Source organism: Salmo trutta, chromosome 21, assembly GCF_901001165.1.
Source record: "Salmo trutta chromosome 21, fSalTru1.1, whole genome shotgun sequence".
In the NCBI taxonomy this organism is placed as follows: domain Eukaryota; kingdom Metazoa; phylum Chordata; class Actinopteri; order Salmoniformes; family Salmonidae; genus Salmo; species Salmo trutta.
Genome location: NC_042977.1, coordinates 52,448,504 through 52,470,717, shown reverse-complemented (window position 1 = coordinate 52,470,717; position 22,214 = coordinate 52,448,504). Strand labels below are relative to the sequence as shown.

Genomic DNA, 22,214 nt, shown 5'->3' with positions numbered 1-22,214 from the left:
TGGCGACCAAAGTCAGCGTGCATGCAGCCGGCACGACTCAAGGAGTCGCTAGAGCATGATAGAACAAGAACATCCCAGGGGGCCAAACCCTCCCCTAACCTGGACAACGCTGGGCCAATTGTGCGCCATCTCATGGTCGCGGCCAGCTGCGACACAGCCCGGGATTGAACCTGGGTCTGTGGTGACACCTCTAGCACTGCAATGCAGTTCCTTAGACCGCTGCGCCACTCGGGAGGCCAAACTTTGTCTTACTTTTTACTCTGCATTGTTGGGGAAGGGCTCATAAGTAAGAATTTCACGGTAAAGTCTACACCTGTTGTATTTTGCGCATTGATTTTGATTTTATCAGCCAATGATTTATCACAGTAGTGACTGACTGCCTTGATTCGGTCTTATGTAGCAAAATTCGAAATTGTGTTTTTTACATTGGTTAAAGTAGAAACTCAGAGCAACAAAACAGTATATCATACACTGCAGTTGAGGAATAATGAGAAAGTAATTCTGTATTGAAAGTTGATAAAATTGTAACCCAAATTTTGCGAAAATGACCCTTGAATGTTTTGGTACACCTACTGAAGAGTTCTTCTTTGTCTACACCTATTCAGCATCATTCTTAAGCCTTAGCCCCAACCATCTCTTAAGGATTCACATGTGAGGCGGTAGTGTAGCAAACAACCAAAGATTTTCAAGACTAAAAGTGGTGAAAGTACAATAAGGAAAAACTCCTGGTAAAAATAAACTTTATCTTGTCCTTGGCCTATATCCTAATCTGACTTTGGGGCCGGTCATGTTGTTCTTCACATTACCGTCTCTGTTAATCACACACTATATCAAATACAATCTAAGTGTATTTGTCACATGCACAGGATACAGAAGGTGTAAATGGTACAGTGAAATAGTTACTTGCATATTTGCATAGTAGCGATATAAAAATAGAAAGTGTCCAGATAAAAATATTGTATAAATATTTTATAAATATTAGAGGATGCTTACCCAGACACACTTGTCTAAATTGATGGGTCATGTAAAGGAAATGCTATAACCCCCACCCAGCCACATGTAGCTAAGTGGATGGATCACTAATGTCTGGACATGTAAACATGTTGATGAAATACAATAGATGGCCGTAATCACCTCCAGACACACCTGGCTAACTTGATGGGTCATGTAATCATCTGACGAAGTGGAGTCTTTTGTTCAGACATGTAGCTAGCTAGCTCGCAAAACAATGAACCATAATCCCAACCCATAGCTACAGTACAAACGGATTGTCATAGCTAGCCACCATGCATGAAATGCTGTAGTATGAATGTACAAAACAAAAGAACTGATCGTGGACTTCAGCAAACAGCAGAGAGAGCACGACCCCAATCCAAATCAATGGGACCACAGTGGAGAAGGTGAAAAGCTTCAAGTTCCTCGGCGTACACATCACCGACGATCTGAAATGTGACTCACCACTTGGATTCGGTTTTATGTAGCAACCTTTTAGTTTTTTTGCATTATATAAAAATAGAGACTCAGAGTTACAAAATGGTATATCATACACTGCATTTGAGGAACAATGGGAAGGTAATTCTGTTTTTAAAGTAAATAAACTTGTAAACTCACTTTTGAGAAAATCGCCTTTGAATGTTTTGCTATTGTTAGGTTCTATTTTTTCAGAGTAAATAACTCACGGACACTGGAGAATCTTTAATTTCTGGAGAAAGTTTAATTTTTCCCAAAGGGTCGTTACAGCTGTAATTCAGACAAAAAACATTTCACACAAGCACTGATATTTAACTCTTTCTCCTAGGCTGTCTCCTCCTCCACAACCGAACAGCCAATGCAGAACCTTAGTGATATCTGTTCTTCCTCACTTCATCTGACCTGACCTCTACCCCAAAGTGCTCACTCCTCCCCAACTCAAGGCTGTCATGGTTATTGATACCAGACTGTGTCTCTTCTCCTCCTAGAGGATCCCCGATGGCTAACAAGAACATATCCTAACATAATGTAAATGTATACATTACCCTCTCTCCCTCAGTGATATATCCTAACATAATGTAAATGTTATACATTACCTTCTCTCCCTCAGTGACATTTGTTCGTTTCTAAGATCTCCACCCGTCTCCTCTTATCAATGCCTGCCACATGTATTCGCTTCCCTGCACTCAACACATTCCAAGCTTAGTTGCACCCACTATATACCTTCCTCCTATAACCCTTAACTTCTGTTGTAGACCCTCAACCTTAGTACTCCATCATTGACATGAATAAGTAACATTTCATATTCTCAGAACCCAACACTATCTAGTGAAGAGCTCTTCTTTGTCTACACCCATTCAGTATCATTCACACTCTCACCCTAAGCTTTAGCCCCACCCATCTCGTTTCGCTCTCGGACACACTTGACGCTCTGGCCGATGATTTGTTTACCTTTGGATAACATGAAAACAGCCTAACCAGCTCTGCTGGCAACAATTTCATTACGCTTTTTTGCAGACGTTTACTGACACCGGCCATATTCAATGAGTGTTGTACACATGTCACTTAAAACGTCTTAGAGCTAGGGTATATTTTCCTGAATTTCCGCCTGACTGACGTGCCCAAAGTAAACTGCCTTTTACTCAGGCCCAGAAGCCAGGATATGCATACAATTGGTAGCATTGGGTAGAAAACACTTTGAAGGTTCTAGAAATGTTAAACTAATGTCTGAGACTACAATTGATATGGCAGGCAAAATTCAAAAGAAAAACCAACCAGAATTGGGTTTTTTCGAGCTCCCAGGCTCTTATAATGGAAAGCTATGGGTTCTATGTAATTCCAGCTCCCAGATTGCAATTCCTATGGATTCCACTAAACATCAACAGTCTTTGTTCATTGTTTCAGGCTTGTTACATCAAAAACAAGCAATAATTTTGAGTTTTTGTATGAAGACTCCCAGTTCAAAATCAGTCTGTTCACGCTCGAGGAAGACGCTCGCTTACTAATTTTAATTTTCTATTGAACATACTTCTTTCCGTATTAAATATTATAGTTTATTTACATTTTAGGATACCTGAGGATTAAATAGAAACATAGTTTGACTTGTTTGAACAAAGTTTAGCGGTAGCTTTTTGGACTCCTTTGTCTGCAGGTTGAACGAGAGGATTACTGAAATCGATGGTGCCAACTAAACTGACTTTTGGGATATAAAGAAGGATTTTATCTAACAAAACGACCATTCATGTTATAGCTGGGACCCTTGGGATTGCAAACAGAGGAAGATCTTCAAAAGTAAGTGATTTATTTAATTGCTATTTGTGATTTTATGAAGCCTGTGCTGGTTGAAAATATGTTGATGTGGTGCGCCGTCCTCAAACAATCGCATGGTACGCTTTCGCTATCAAGCCTATTGTAAATTGGAAAATGCAGTTAGATTAACACGAATTTAAGCTTTTAAATGATATAAGATGCTTGTATGTTCATGAATGTTTAATATTACGATTATTTATTTGAATTGCGCGCCCTCCAATTTCACCGGATGTTGTCAACTGGTGTCCTGCTGACGGGATGCCTATCCCTATTAAAAGATAAACAGTGCCAACAATGCCACAGTGCTGGGAGCTAACCAAACATGTTCAATGTTAACCTGTTGGGGATAGGGGGCAGTATTTGCACGGCCGGATAAAAAACGTACCCGATTTAATCTGGTTACTACTCCTGCCCAGTAACTAGAATATGCATATAATTAGAAAACACCCTGAAGTTTCTAAAACTGTTTGAATGGTGTCTGTGAGTATAACAGAACTCATTTGGCAGGCCAAAACCTGAGAAGATTCCAAACAGGAAGCGCTCTCTCTGACCATTTCATGGCCTTCTTGATCATCTCTAACCAAAACAGGGGATCTCTCGCATAACGTGACATTTTCTAATGCTCCCATCGGCTCTCAGAAGGCGGCAGAAAGATGAATGGTGGCTTTGCAGGCCCTGGCTGAAAAACATTAGCGCATTTTGATAGTGGTCGATCAGAGAACAATGAGACTGAGGCGCGTGCACGAGGGGACACCATGTTTTTATTTTCTCTGTCTTTGAACTAAAACAGGGTTTCCCGGTCGGAATATTATTGCTATTTTACGAGAAAAATTGCATAAAAATTGATTTTAATGAATTTATTACTGCTGAAGTGAGAGCCATCCTCTCTTGGGGAATGCTGCTTTTTAGTTAGCTTTGCGACAGTATCAAAAATAAATTTCGGATTGTTCTTATTTTCCTCAAATAAGTTGGAAAAATAGGATGATTGAGCAGCAGTGAGGGCTCTTCGATACTGCACGGTACTATCTTTCCAAGCTAGTCGGAAGACGTCCAGTTTGGTGTGGCGCCATTTCCGTTCCAATTTTCTGGAAGCTTGCTTCAGAGCTCGTGTATTTTCTGTATACAAGGGAGCTAGTTTCTTATGACAAATGTTTTTAGTTTTTAGGGGTGCAACTGCATCTAGGGTATTGCGCAAGGTTAAATTGAGTTCCTCAATTAACTGAAGTTAACTGATTTTTGTCCTCTGACGTCCTTGGGCAGGCAGAGGGAGTCTGGAAGGGCATCAAGGAATCTTTGGGTTGTCTGAGAATAATACGATAGGCTCTGAGACCACAATTGCATTTGCATATTTCCATTGGGGAAAGCCTACTCTGTGAAATGTGCGTGTGCAGTAACTAAATTCGCCCTTGCATTTCTTCTAAACAATGACATTTTTTAAGCTTTGGCAAAGGGTAAAGTCTACCAAAGTCCACTGTTCATAACAGATTATTGTTTTGGTAAGAGAAAACTGCATTGAGATGTTTAATCGATTAGAAAATGTGCAGAACGTTGGCCTAGTTCCATCTTGCTTCATACTCTCCCACTGCCGGCCACTGGGCTTCCTCTCATCCCAATATTTGGTGGGGAGTGGATATTCCGGTTTATATAACTGGATGTTTCAGATTTATACATCTGGTGAAACATCTGGCTCCTTGTTCTATGGTTTCCACTAGATAACACATCCACAAAGTCAAAATAGGCTATATAGTAAAAATTCATGAAAACAAAAAATTGCTTTTGGTTCTTAATTAATTAGGCATAAAGTTAGTAGTGTGGTTAAGGTTAAGGTTGGGTTTAAATTCAGATTTTAAGAAGATAAATTGTAGAAATAGGCTGGGTTTATGACTTTGTGGTTGTGTTAACTAGTGACGACCTTGTTCTATCTGTGGTTTAAGCGTCCCTCGTTGCTATGGAATCTTGTTCTATCTGGGGTTTAAGCATCCCTTGTTGCTATGGCATCATGTACAGCTGGTGAGTTTTGGAACAGAGGGTGGGAAGCTTGTGCAGGCAGAGCAGTACTACCTATTAGATTTGAATACTATTTGTGGCATGGATATAAAGTTGAGCCATTGGGATTTATAAAATATCATAACTTCATGTGTCCAACCTAGGGTGACCACATGTCCCCGGATTGTGCGAGACTGTCTGGAATTTTGTCCCTTTGTCCTGCATCCCGCAACCAAACTATAATTTCATGCATTTTATCAACGAATTAAAACACTATTACTTTAGAAAAAGGTCAATTTTTTTCTCGTGTTTCAGTCAGACTTCCTATTTATTTGAAGAGAATTGACATGTTGTGCTTCTGACCAGATATAGGCTATATCATAAGGATGTGGTATAAGTGATGTTCAACCAATCACATTTGTCAAATCCTTTCAGACTAAATTACAGCTAAGACAGTTAACTACTTTAAAAAAGCATGCTTTAAATGAAGAGCTACAAAAGTAGTAAATAGTTATATAAGGCTGAAAGATACAGGCCTCAGGTAGTAAATATCCGCATTAGCCTGAAAGATACAGGCCTCAGGTAATTTCGTCAAACTTGTCAGGCTCTCCATGCTCATTAGTTGCTCATTCAACATATTTGCTGATACTTCACTCAATCCCATTTTAAAGTCTCCCTTCCTAACGCTTAAACATTCATGAAAATACAAGTGTCATACATCAGTTAAAAGCATAACTTCTTGTTGATCCAGCCACTTTGTAAGATTTCAAAAAGGCTTTATGGCGAAAGCATACCATGCGATTATCTGAGGACAGCGCCCCGCATACAAAATCATTAAAAACATTTTCCAAACCAGCAGAGGCGTCACAAAAGTCAGAAATAGCGATAAAATAAATCACTTACCTTTGAAAATCATCCTCTGTTTGCAATCCCAAGGGTCCCAGCTACACAACAAATGGTAATTTTGTTCGATAAAGTCCTTCTTTATATCGCAAAAAAGTCAGTTTAGTTGGAGCGTTTGATTCAGTAATCCACCCGTTCCAGTCGTTCAACATGCAGACAAAGCAATCCCAAAAGTTACCAGTAAACTTTGTCCAAACAAGTCAAACAACGTTTCTAATCAATCCTCAGGTACCCTAAAATGTAAAATAATGATGCAATTTAAGACGGAGAATAGTATGTTCAATACTGGAGATAAATAGCGAAGTGCGCGCCCTCATCCACGCATGCCACAAGACTACAATCAAAATGAGAGCCACCTTGAAAAACTACAAATTCTAGCTAATTTTTCAGAAAACAAGCCTGAAACCCTTTCTAAAGACTGTTGACATCTAGTGGAAGCCATATGAACTGCAATCTGGGAGGATCTCCTTTGAATATCCTATAGACAAGTGTTTGAATGGGTGGTGACCTCAAAAAAAAAGATTTCCGGATGGATTCTCCTTGGGTTTTCGCCTGCCATATTAGTTCTGTTATACTCACAGACATTAGTTTAATAGTTTTAGAAACTTCAGAGTGTTTTCTATCCAATACTAGCAATTATATGCATATCCTAGCTTCTGGGCCTGAGTAACAGGTAGTTTACTTTGGGCACGTCAGTCATCCGAACTTCCAAATACTGCCCCCAAGCCCTAAGAAGTTAACTTCTTTGAGGAAAAGATCATGATCATTAGAAAGCAAATTACGGACTCCTCTTTAAATCTGCGTATTCCTCCAAAACTCCGTTGTCCTGAGTCTGCACAACCCTGCCAGGACCTAGGATCAAGGGAGACACTAAAGTGTTTTAGTACTATATCTCTTGACACAATGATGAAAATAATCATGGCCTCTAAACCTTCAAGCTGCATACTGGACCCTATTCCAACTAAACTACTGAAAGAGCTGCTTTCTGTGCTTGGCCCTCCTATGTTGAACATAATAAACGGCTCTCTATCCACCGGATGTGTACCAAACTCACTAAAAGTGGCAGTAATAAAGCCTCTCTTGAAAAAGCCAAATCTTGACCCAGAAATTATAAAAAACTATCGGCCTATATCGAATCTTCCATTCCTCTCAAACATTTTTGAAAAAGCTGTTGCGCAGCAACTCACTGCCTTCCTGAAGACAAACAATGTATACGAAACGCTTCAGTCTGGTTTTAGGCCCCATCATAGCAGTGAGACTGAACTTGTGAAGGTGGTAAATTACCTTTTAATGACGTCAGACCGAGGCTCTGCATCTGTCCTCGTGATCCTAGATCTTAGTGCTGCTTTTGATACCATCGGTCACCACATTCTTTTGGAGAGATTGGAAACCCAAATTGGTCTACATGGAAAAGTTCTGGCCTGGTTTAGATCTTATATGTCGGAAAGATATCAGTTTGTCTCTGTGAATGGTTTGTCCTCTGACAAATCAACTGTAAATTTCAGTGTTCCTCAAGGTTCCGTTTTAGGACCACTATTGTTTTCACTATATATTTTACCTCTTGGGGATGTCATTCGAAAACATAATGTTAAATTTCACTGCTATGCTGATGACACACAGCTGTACATTTCAATGAAACATGGTGAAGCCCCAAAATTGCCCTCGCTAGAAGCCTGTGTCTCAGACATAAGGAAGTGGATGGCTGCAAACTTTCTACTTTTAAACTCGGACAAAACAGAGATGCTTGTTCTAGGTCCCAAGAAACAAAGAGATCTTCTGTTGAATCTGACAATTAATCTGGATGATTGTACAGTCGTCTCAAATAAAACTGTGAAGGACCTCGGCGTTACTCTGGACCCTGATCTCTCTTTTGAAGAACACATCAAGACTGTTTCAAGGACAGCATTTTTTCCATCTATGTAACATTGCAAAAATCAGAAACTTTCTGTCCAAAAATGACGCAGAAAAATGTATCCATGCCTTTGTTACTTCTAGGTTGGACTACTGCAATGCTCTACATTCCTGCTACCCGGATAAAGCACAAAATAAACTTCAGTTAGTGCTAAATACGGCTGCTAGAATCCCGACTAGAACCAAAAAATTGTATCATATTACTCCAGTGCTAGCCTCCCTACACTGGCTTCCTGTTAAGGCAAGGGCTGATTTCAAGGTTTTACTGCTAACCTACAAAGCATTACATGGGCTTGCTCCTACCTATCTTTCCGATTTGGTCCTGCCGTACATACCTACACGTACGCTACGGTCACAAGACGCGGGCCTCCTAGTTGTTCCTAGAATTTCTAAGCAAACAGCTGGAGGCAGGGCTTTCTCCTATAGAGCTCTATTTTTATGGAATAGTCTGCCTACCCATGTGAGAGACGCAGACTCAGTCTCAACCTTTAAGTCTTTACTGAAGACACATCTCTTCAGTAGGTCCTATGATTAAGTGTAGTCTGGCCCAGGGGTGTGAAGGTGAATGGAAAGGCTGGAGCAACGAACCGCCCTTGCTGTCTCTGCCTGGCCGGTTTCCCGTCTTTCCACTGGGATTCTCTGCCTCTACCCCTATTACAGGGGCTGAGTCACTGGCTTACTGGTGTTCTTCCATGCCGTCCCTGGGAAGGGTGCGTCACTTGAGTGGGTTGAGTCACTGATGTGGTCTTCCTGTCTGGGTTGGCGCCCATCCTTGGGTTGTGCCGTGGCGGAGATCTTTGTGGGCTATACTCGGCCTTGTCCCGGGATGGTAAGTTGGTGGTTGGAGATATCCCTCCAGTGGTGTGGGGGCTGTGCTTTGGCAAAGTGGGTGGGGTTATATCCTACCTGTTTGGCCCTGTCCGGGGGTTTCATCGGATGGGGCCACAGTGTCTCCTGACCCCTCCTGTCTCAGCCTCCAGTATTTATGCTGCAGTCGTTTATGTGTCGGGGGGCTAGGGTCAGTCTGTCACATCTGGAGTATTTCTCTTGTCTTTTCCGGTGTCCTGTGTGAATTTAAATATGCTCTCTCTAATTCTCTCTTTCTCTCTTTCTTTCTTTCTCTCTCTCGGAGGACCTGAGCCTTAGGACCTTGCCTCAGGACTACCTGGCTTGATGACTCCTTGCTGTCCCCAGTTCACCTGGCCGTGCTGCTGCTCCAGTTCCAACTGTTCTGCCTGCAGCTATGGAACCCTGACCTGTTCACCGGATGTGCTACCTGTCCCAGACCTGCTGTCCCAGACCTGCTGGAACCCTGACCTGTTCACCGGGCGTGCTACCTGTCCCAGGCCTACTGTTTTCAACTCTCTAGAGACAGCAGGAGCGGTAGAGATACTCTCAAAGATCGGCTATGAAAAAGCCAACTAACGCTTATTCTTGTGTTACTGACTTGTTGCACCCTCGACAACTACTATGATTATTATTATTTGACCATGCTGGTCATTTATGAACATTTGAACATCTTGGCCATGTGCTGTTATAATCTCCACCCGGCACAGCCAGAAGAGGACTGGCCACCCCTCATAGCCTGGTTCCTCTCTAGGTTTCTTCCTAGGTTTTGGCCTTTCTAGAGAGTTTTTCCTAGCCACCGTGCTTCTACACCTGCATTGCTTGCTGTTTGGGGTTTTAGGCTGGGTTTCTGTACAGCACTTTGAGATATCAGCTGATGTAAGAAGGGCTATTTAAATACATTTGATTTGATTTTGATTTATTCGTCCGTAAATCGGAAACACGCCATTTAGTATGATATGTTACTGGTATGTATTCATTTGTGGATCTTCATCATCCATTTTGTATGAGTTACAAATGACAATTCGTTTGACACAGTAAGTTACGAATTGCTAAATGTATGATGTGTTACGAATTCAATAATATAACCTTGAAATGATAATAATTTAGCCTTGATATAATAATGTTGATGCACTATGAGAGGTAGGCACGCTTTTTCTGTCGTCTTCAGAAAAGTTTGATTCTTTTAAGTACAAAGTCATACACACAGTGTTTTGTTCATGAATAATGTTGTATATTTAGAGGTTACTCATAAGTGGATGGTATTGTTAAGATGCACTTGTAACTGTACTTTTTAGGATGATATTAACATTCTGAATTCAACATGTGGTTAATAGCTAGCTAAGGTATTAGCAGGTAGCTAGCTAAGGTATTAGCAGTATGTGTGAACGATGGCTAGCTAGCTCCTCGAATGATCCCAGTCCCTTGTATTGTGCATCTGTTGTAGAAAGAGGCGACGATTCGCAGAACATATGTGCTCTACAAATGTTTTATTTCCTTTTGTATGCAGATGCAGGATGCAGAGAGTGAATTCTGCTTAATTAAAACTACCTGATCTCCAAAGTCCACATCTATAGTCCCAATCAACCACACACAACGCAGAGTTACACCGGTGCAGTACAGCACCGGTTACACACAAGGCAGAGTTACAGTGGTGCAGTACAGCACCGGTTACATCAGCAAGAGCAGGACAGGCTGGGGCTAGTGATTGAGAACGCCTATCCATTGCAGTGTTTAATGCAGTGTAGCCTAGTTTTATATACAGCACAAAAAATCAGGAAGGAAGTACATTTTCTTAGAAATATAACTTTGCCCTGTGCTTCTTCAAGCATGCTCTTCATATAGTCTAGGCCTGTAGTATAGACTATGGATCATAGACCACACTAGGTGAACGTGATATTGCGCACCCAGCAGAGAATCAAGGATGAGGGGCCTTATTTTTCCCTGTAATACTGAAATTGTAACAGGGAAGCTTTGTTAATTTCACCATTTATAGCTTTTGTATGTTAACTAGCTTAGTTTCAGGTAGAAAAAAAAGTTCTGAATTTGAGGTTTGAAGCCAAAAAGTCAGTGTTAAACGAAAATATTGTACTTGAATCGAGCTCAACCTTTTATTGTACAACATGCAACATGACAACTGGTACAAGTTACTTTGGTTCAATTTTACATGTAATTAATTCCAACATTACAATAAGTTGTCTCGTCAATCTTAAAATGTTCCCTAAATAAATAAATATTAAATTTGTTTACAAACTATATACATTAAATAGTGAACAAAAACACACAGCCTACTGTCCACTAACTATGACATGACAGTGCGTGAACTTTCTTCATGCTTAGTCGTCATTGTGTCTGAAAGCAGAAAATAGCTTTAATCAACACAGGCATGTTCAGTGGCGCTATAGAATGTTGTTCGGTAAAAAACGTTAGTTTAACGTAGTAGTAGTATATATTACCTGAACATCTGCTTGTACATCCCCAGGGCCTCCTGAGCGACGTACTGGATAAAGGCGGGGTCCTGCAGCTCCACACCAGCTGGGATGGTAAGGAGGAGAGGAGGAGAGTTTAGGATATTCAGCTCCACCTTAGTGTCTCGCCCTGACGAGCTGCCTCCATCAACTCCCTCTGGCACCACCTGGGTAGAAACAACATTATGTTGTACTCATACTGTCACCGAATGGGTAGAAACAATATACTGTACTCATACTGACACCACCTGGGTAGAAACAACATACTGTACTAATACTGACACCGAATGGGTAGAAAAAACAATATACTGTACTCATACTGACACCACCTGGGTAGAAACAATATACCGTACTCATACTGACACCACCTGGGTAGAAACAACATACTGTACTCATACTGACACCGAATGGGTAGAAACAATATACTGACACCGAATGGGTAGAAACAATATACTGTACTCATACTGGCACCACCTGGGTAGAAACAACAATCGACTGACACCACTTGGGTAGAAACAACAATATACTGTACTCATACTGGCACCACCTGGGTAGAAACAACAATCGACTGACACCACTTGGGTAGAAACAACAATATACTGTACTCATACTGACACCACTTGGGTAGAAACAATATACTGTACTCATACTGAAACCACCTGGGTAGAAACAACAATATGTTGTACTCATACTGACACCACCTGGGTAGTAACAACAATATACTGTACTCATACTGACACCACCTGGGTAGAAACAACAACATACTGTACTCATACTGACACCACCTGGGTAGAAACAATATACTGTACTCATACTGACACCACCTGGGTAGAAACAACAATATACTGTACTCATACTGACACCACCTGGGTAGAAACAACAATATGTTGTACTCATACTGACACCACCTGGGTAGTAACAACAATATACTGTACTCATACTGACACCACCTGGGTAGAAACAACAATATGTTGTACTCATACTGACACCACCTGGGTAGAAACAACAATATACTGTACTCATACTGACACCACCTGGGTAGAACCAACAATATACTGTACTCATACTGACACCAAATGGGTAGAAACAACAACATACTGTACTCATACTGAGACCACCTGGGTAGAAACAACAATATGTTGTACTCATACTGACACCACCTGGGTAGAACCAACAATATACTGACACCACCTGGGTAGAAACAACAATATGTTGTACTCATACTGACACCACCTGGGAAGTAACAACAATATACTGTACTCATACTGACACCACCTGGGTAGAAACAATATACTGTACTCATACTGACACCACCTGGGTAGAATCAATATACTGACACCATCTGGGTAGAATCGACAATATACTGTACTCATACTGACACCACCTGGGTAGGAACAACAATATACTGACACCACCTGGGTAGAAACAACAATATGTTGTACTCAAACTGACACCACCTGGGAAGTAACAACAATATACTGTACTCATACTGACACCACCTGGGTAGAAACAATATACTGTACTCATACTGACACCACCTGGGTAGAATCAATATACTGACACCATCTGGGTAGAATCGACAATATACTGTACTCATACTGACACCACCTGGGTAGTAACAACAATATACTGTACTCATACTGACACCACCTGGGTAGAAACAACAACATACTGTACTCATACTGACACCACCTGGGTAGGCACAATATACTGTACTCATACTGACACCGCCTGGGTAGAAACAATATACTGACACCATCTGGGTAGAAACAACAATATACTGTACTCATGCTGACGCCACCTGGGTAGAAACAACATACTGTACTCATACTGACACCGAATGGGTAGAAACAACAACATACTGTACTCATAATGACACCAACTGGGTAGAAACAATATACTGTACTCATACTGACACCACCTGGGTAGAAACGATATACTGACACCACCTGGGTAGAAACAACATACTGTACTAACACTGACACCACCTATGTAGTAACAACAATATACTGTACTCATACTGACACCACCTGGGTAGAAACAATATACTGTACTCACACTGACACCACCTGGGTAGAAACAATATACTGTACTTATACTGACACCACCTGGGTAGAAACAACAACATAATGTACTCATACTGACACCACCTGGGTAGAAACAATATACTGTACTCATACTGACACCACCTGGGTAGTAACAACAATATACTGTACTCATACTGACACCACCTGGGTAGAAACAATATACTGTACTCATACTGACACCACCTGGGTAGAAACAACAATATGTTGTACTCATACTGACACCACCTGGGTAGAAACAACAATATACTGTAATCATACTGACACCACCTGGGTAGAACCAACAATATACTGTACTCATACTGACACCAAATGGGTAGAAACAACAACATACTGTACTCATACTGACACCACCTGGGTAGAAACAATATACTGTACTCATACTGACACCACCTGGGTAGAAACAACAATATACTGTACTCATACTGACACCACCTGGGTAGAAACAATATACTGTACTCATACTGACACCACCTGGGTAGAAACAACAATATACTGTACGCATAGTGACACCACCTGGGTAGAACCAACAATATACTGTACTCATAGTGACACCACCTGGGTAGAACCAACAATATACTGTACTCATACTGACACCACCTGGGTAGAAACAATATACTGTACTCATACTGACACCACCTGGGTAGAAACAACAATATGTTGTACTCATACTGACACCACCTGGGTAGAAACAACAATATACTGTAATCATACTGACACCACCTGGGTAGAACCAACAATATACTGTACTCATACTGACACCAAATGGGTAGAAACAACAACATACTGTACTCATACTGACACCACCTGGGTAGAAACAATATACTGTACTCATACTGACACCACCTGGGTAGAAACAACAATATACTGTACTCATACTGACACCACCTGGGTAGAAACAATATACTGTACTCATACTGACACCACCTGCGTAGAAACAACAATATATTGTACTCATACTGACACCACCTGGGTAGAAACAACAATATACTGTACTCATAGTGACACCACCTGGGTAGAACCAACAATATACTGTACTCATAGTGACACCACCTGGGTAGAACCAACAATATACTGTACTCATACTGACACCACCTGGGTAGAAACAACAATATACTGTACTCATACTGACACAACCTGGATAGAAACAACAATATACTGTACTCATACTGACACCACCTGGGTAGAAACAACAACATACTGTACTCATACTGACACCACCTGGGTAGAAACAACAATATACTGTGCTCATACTGACACCACCTCGGTAGAAACAATATACTGTACTCATACTGACACCACCTGGGTAGAAACAACAATATACTGTACTCATACTGACACCACTTGGGTAGAAACAATATACTGTACTCATACTGACACCACCTGGGTAGAAACAACAATATACTGTACTCATACTGACACCACCTGCGTAGAAACAACAATATGTTGTACTCATACTGACACCACCTGGGTAGAAACAATATACTGTACTCATACTGACACCACCTGGGTAGAAACAACAATATACTGTACGCATAGTGACACCACCTGGGTAGAAACAACAATATACTGACACCACCTGGGTAGAAACAACAATATACTGTACTCATACTGACACCACCTGGGTAGTAACAACAATATACTGTACTCATACTGACACCACCTGGGTAGTAACAACAATATACTGTACTCATACTGACACCACCTGGGTAGAAACAACAATATACTGTACTCATACTGACACCACCTGGGTAGAACAATATACTGTACTCATACTGACACCACCTGGGTAGAAACAACAATATACTGTACTCATACTGACACCACCTGGGTAGAAACAACAATATGTTGTACTCATACTGACACCACCTGGGTAGAAACAACAATATACTGTACTCATACTGACACTACCTGGGTAGAAACAACAATATGTTGTACTCATACTGACACCACCTGCGTAGAAACAACAATATGTTGTACTCATACTGACACAACCTGGATAGAAACAACAATATACTGTACTCATACTGACACCACCTGGGTAGAAACAACAACATACTGTACTCATACTGACACCACCTTGGTAGAAACAACAATATACTGTGCTCATACTGACACCACCTTGGTAGAAACAATATACTGTACTCATACTGACACCACCTGGGTAGAAACAACAATATACTGTACTCATACTGATACCACTTGGGTAGAAACAATATACTGTACTCATACTGACACCACCTGGGTAGAAACAACAATATACTGTACTCATACTGACACCACCTGGGTAGAAACAACAATATGTTGTACTCATACTGACACCACCTGCGTAGAAACAACAATAAGTTGTACTCATACTGACACAACCTGGATAGAAACAACAATATACTGTACTCATACTGACACCACCTGGGTGGAAACAACAACATACTGTACTCATACTGACACCACCTTGGTAGAAACAACAATATACTGTGTTCATACTGACACCACCTTGGTAGAAACAAATATACTGTACTCATACTGACACCACCTGGGTAGAAACAACAATATGTTGTACTCATACTGACACCACCTGGGTAGAAACAACAATATACTGTACTCATACTGACACCACCTGGGTAGAACCAACAATATACTGTACTCATACTGACACCAAATGGGTAGAAACAACAACATACTGTACTCATACTGACACCACCTGGGTAGAAACAACAATATACTGTACTCATACTGACACCACCTGGGTAGAAACAACAATATGTTGTACTCATACTGACACCACCTGGGAAGTAACAACAATATACTGTACTCATACTGACACCACCTGGGTAGTAACAACAATATACTGTACTCATACTGACACCACCTGGGTAGAATCAATATACTGACACCATCTGGGTAGAAACAACAATACACTGTACTCATACTGACACCACCTGGGTAGGAACAACAATATACTGACACCACCTGGGTAGAAACAACAATATACTGTACTCATACTGACACCACCTGGGTAGAAACAACAATATGTTGTACTCATACTGACACCACCTGGGAAGTAACAACAATATACTGTACTCATACTGACACCACCTGGGTAGTAACAACAATATACTGTACTCATAAAGACACCACCTGGGTAGAAACAACAACATACTGTACTCATACTGACACCACCTGGGTAGAAACAATATACTGTACTCATACTGACACCACCTGGGTAGAATCAATATACTGACACCATCTGGGTAGAAACGACAATATACTGTACTCATACTGACACCACCTTGGTAGAAACAACAATATGTTGTACTCATACTGACACCACCTGGGTAGAAACAACAATATACTGTACTCATACTGACACCACCTGGGTAGAAACAACAATATACTGTACTCATACTGACACCACCTGGGTAGAACAATATACTGTACTCATACTGACACCAAATGGGTAGAAACAACAACATACTGTACTCATACTGACACAACCTGGGTAGAAACAATATACTGTACTCATACTGACACCACCTGGGTAGAAACAACAATATACTGTACTCATACTGACACCACCTGGGTAGAAACAATATACTGTACTCATACTGACACCACCTGCGTAGAAACAACAATATGTTGTACTCATACTGACACCACCTGGGTAGAAACAACAATATACTGTACTCATAGTGACACCACCTGGGTAGAACCAACAATATACTGTACTCATACTGGCACCACCTGGGTAGAAACAACAATATACTGTACTCATAGTGACACCAAATCGGTAGAAACAACAATATACTGTACTCATAATGACACCACCTGGGTAGAAACAATATACTGTACTCATACTGACACCACCTGGGTAGAAACAACAATATACTGTACTCATACTGACACCACCTGGGTAGAAACAACAATATACTGACACCACCTGGGTAGAAACAACAATATACTGTACTCATACTGACACCACCTGGGTAGAAACAACAATATGTTGTACTCATACTGAGACCACCTGGGTAGTAACAACAATATACTGTACTCATACTGACACCACCTGGGTAGAAACAACAATATACTGTACTCATACTGACACCACCTGGGTAGAAACAACAATATACTGTACTCATACTGACACCACCTGGGTAGAAACAACAATATACTGTACTCATACTGACACCACCTGGGTAGAAACAAAAATCTATTGTACTCATACTGACACCACCTGCGTAGAAACAACAATTTGTTGTACTCATACTGACACAACCTGGATAGAAACAACAATATACTGTACTCATACTGACACCACCTTGGTAGAAACAATATACCTTACTCATACTGACACCACCTGGGTAGAAACAATATACTGTACTCATACTGACACCACCTGGGTAGAAACAACAATATACTGTACTCATACTGACACCACCTGGGTAGAAACAACAATATGTTGTACTCATACTGACACCACCTGGGTAGAAACAACAATATGTTGTACTCATACTGACACAACCTGGATAGAAACAACAATATACTGTACTCATACTGACACCACCTGGGTGGAAACAACAACATACTGTACTCATACTGACACCACCTTGGTAGAAACAACAATATACTGTGCTCATACTGACACCACCTTGGTAGAAACAAATATACTGTACTCATACTGACACCACCTGGGTAGAAACAACAATATGTTGTACTCATACTGACACCACCTGGGTAGAAACAATATACTGTACTCATACTGACACCACCTGGGTAGAATCAATATACTGACACCATCTGGGTAGAAACGACAATATACTGTACTCATACTGACACCACCTTGGTAGAAACAACAATATGTTGTACTCATACTGACACCACCTGGGTAGAAGCAACAATATACTGTAATCATACTGACACCACCTGGGTAGAACCAACAATATACTGTACTCATACTGACACCAAATTGGTAGAAACAACAACATACTGTACTCATACTGACACAACCTGGGTAAAAAATATACTGTACTCATACTGACACCACCTGGGTAGAAACAACAATATACTGTACACATACTGACACCACCTGGGTAGAAACAATATACTGTACTCATACTGACACCGCCTGCGTAGAAACAACAATATGTTGTACTCATACTGACACCACCTGGGTAGAAACAACAATATACTGTACTCATTGTGACACCACCTGGGTAGAACCAACAATATACTGTACTCATACTGGCACCACCTGGGTAGAAACAACAATATACTGTACTCATAGTGACACCAAATCGGTAGAAACAACAATATACTGTACTCATACTGACACAACCTGGGTAGAAACAATATACTGTACTCATACTGACACCACCTGGGTAGAAACAACAATATACTGTACTCATACTGACACCACCTGGGTAGAAACAACAATATACTGACACCACCTGGGTAGAAATAACAATATACTGTACTCATACTGACACCACCTGGGTAGAAACAACAATATGTTGTACTCATACTGAGACCACCTGGGTAGTAACAACAATATACTGTACTCATACTGACACCAACTGGGTAGAACAATATACTGTACTCATACTGACACCACCTGGGTAGAAACAATATACTGTACTCATACTGACACCACCTGGGTAGAAACAACAATATACTGTACTCATACTGACACCACCTGGGTAGAACAACAATATATTGTACTCATACTGACACCACCTGCGTAGAAACAACAATATGTTGTACTCATACTGACACAACCTGGATAGAAACAACAATATACTGTACTCATACTGACACCACCTGGGTAGAAACAACAACATACTGTACTCATACTGACACCACCTTGGTAGAAACAACAATATACTGTGCTCATACTGACACCACCTTGGTAGAAACAATATACCTTACTCATACTGACACCACCTGGGTAGAAACAACAATATACTGTACTCATACTGACACCACCTGGGTAGAAACAACAATATACTGTACTCATACTGACACCACCTGGGTAGAACAACAATATACTGTACTCATACTGACACCCCACCTGGGTAGACAATATACTGTACTCATACTGACACCAAATGGGTAAACAACAACATAACTGTACTCATACTGACACACAACCTGGGTAGAAAACATATACTGTACTCATACTGACACCACCTGGGTAGAAACAACAATATACTGTACTCATACTGACACCACCTGGGTAGAAACAATATACTGGTACTCATACTGACAGCCACTGGGGTAGAAACACAAATATGTTGTACTCATAACTGACACCCACCTGGGTAGAAACAGTATACTGTACTCATACTGACACCACCTGGTAGAATCATATACTGACACCATCTGGGTAGAAACGAACAATATACTGTACTCATACTGACACCACCTTGGTAGAAACAAGCAATATGTTTGTACTCATACTGCACCAACCTGGGTAGAAGCAACAATATACTGTAATCATACTGACACCACCTGGGTAGAACCAACAATATACTGTACTCATACTGACACCAAATGGTAGAAACAACAACATACTGTACTCATACTGACAAAACCTGGGTAAAAAAATATACTGTACTCATACTGACACCACCTGGGTAGAAACAACAATATACTGTACACATACTGACACCACCTGGGTAGAAACAATATACTGTACTCATACTGACACCGCCTGCGTAGAAACAAGAATATGTTGTACTCATACTGACACCACCTGGGTAGAAACAACAATATACTGTACTCATTGTGACACCACCTGGGTAGAACCAACAATATACTGTACTCATACTGGCACCACCTGGGTAGAAACAACAATATACTGTACTCATAGTGACACCAAATCGGTAGAAACAACAATATACTGTACTCATACTGACACCACCTGGGTAGAAACAATATACTGTACTCATACTGACACCACCTGGGTAGAAACAACAATATACTGTACTCATACTGACACCACCTGGGTAGAAACAACAATATACTGACACCACCTGGGTAGAAACAACAATATGTTGTACTCATACTGAGACCACCTGGGTAGTAACAACAATATACTGTACTCATACTGACACCAACTGGGTAGAACAATATACTGTACTCATACTGACACCACCTGGGTAGAAACAACAATATACTGTACTCATACTGACACCACCTGGGTAGAAACAACAATATACTGTACTCATACTGACACCACCTGGGTAGAAACAACAATATATTGTACTCATACTGACACCACCTGCGTAGAAACAACAATATGTTGTACTCATACTGACACAACCTGGATAGAAACAACAATATACTGTACTCATACTGACACCACCTAGGTAGAAACAACAACATACTGTACTCATACTGACACCACCTTGGTAGAAACAACAATATACTGTGCTCATACTGACACCACCTTGGTAGAAACAATATACCTTACTCATACTGACACCACCTGGGTAGAAACAACAATATACTGTACTCATACTGACACCACCTGGGTAGAAACAACAATATACTGTACTCATACTGACACCACCTGGGTAGAAACAACAATATACTGTACTCATACTGACACCACCTGGGTAGGAACAATATACTGTACTCATACTGACACCAAATGGGTAGAACAACAACATACTGTACTCATACTGACACAACCTGGGTAGAAACATATACTGTACTCATACTGACACACCTGGGTAGAAACAACAATATACTGTACTCATACTGACACACCTGGGTAGAAACAATACTGTACTCATACTGACACCACCTGCGTAGAACAACAATATGTTGTACTCATACTGACACCACCTGGGTAGAAACAACAAATACTGTACTCATAGTGACCCACCTGAAACCAACAATATACTGTACCATACTGGCACCACACCTGGGTAGAAACAATAATATACTGTACTCATAGTGACACCAAATCGGTAAAACAACAATATACTGTACTCATAATGACACCCCTGGGTAGAAACAATATACTGTACTCATACTGACACCACCTGGGTAAACAACAATATACTGTACTCATACTGACACCACCTGGGTAGAAACAACAATATACTGACACCACCTGGGTAGAAACAATATACCTTACTCATACTGACACCACCTGGGTAGAAACAATATACTGTACTCATATGACACCACCTGGGTAGAAACAACAATATACTGTACTCATACTGACACCACCTGGGTAGAAACAACAATATGTTTGTACTCATACTGACACCACCTGGGTAGAAAACAACATAAGTTGTACTCATACTGACACAACCTGGATAGACAACAATACTGTACTCATACTGACACCACCTGGGTGGAAACAACAACATACTGTACTCATACTGACACCACCTTGGTAGAAACAACAATATACTGTACTCATACTGACACACCTTGGTAGAAACAATATACTGTACCTACTGACACCACCGGGTAGAAACAACAATATGTTGTACTCACACTGACACCACCTGGGTAGAAACAATATACTGACACCACCTGGGTAGAAACAACAATATACTGTACTCATACTGACACCACCTGGGTAGAAACAACAATATACTGTACTCATACTGAACCACTGGGTAGAACAATATACTGTACTCATACTGACACCAAAGGGTAGAAACAACAAATACTGTACTCATACTGACACAACCGGGTAGAAACAATATACTGTACTCATACT

General features: G+C 40.8%; 1 protein-coding gene across 3 annotated transcripts in view; it reads right to left on the bottom strand.

Moving 5' to 3' along the window:
- Positions 1-11,028: 11,028 nt before the first annotated feature.
- clul1 (clusterin-like 1 (retinal)) overlaps positions 11,029-22,214 on the bottom strand; it is a 26,423-nt gene continuing 15,237 nt past the window's right edge. For 2 of the 3 annotated variants that reach the window (XM_029706147.1, XM_029706148.1), the window contains exons 10-11: positions 11,382-11,560; positions 11,029-11,277 (exon numbers count right to left, since the gene is read on the bottom strand). In XM_029706147.1, coding sequence (XP_029562007.1) covers positions 11,262-11,277; positions 11,382-11,560 — 195 coding nt within the window. In that variant the 3' untranslated portion in view covers positions 11,029-11,261. The remainder of the gene's footprint in view (positions 11,278-11,381; positions 11,561-22,214) is intronic. The other variant, XM_029706149.1, reaches the window with a different exon arrangement.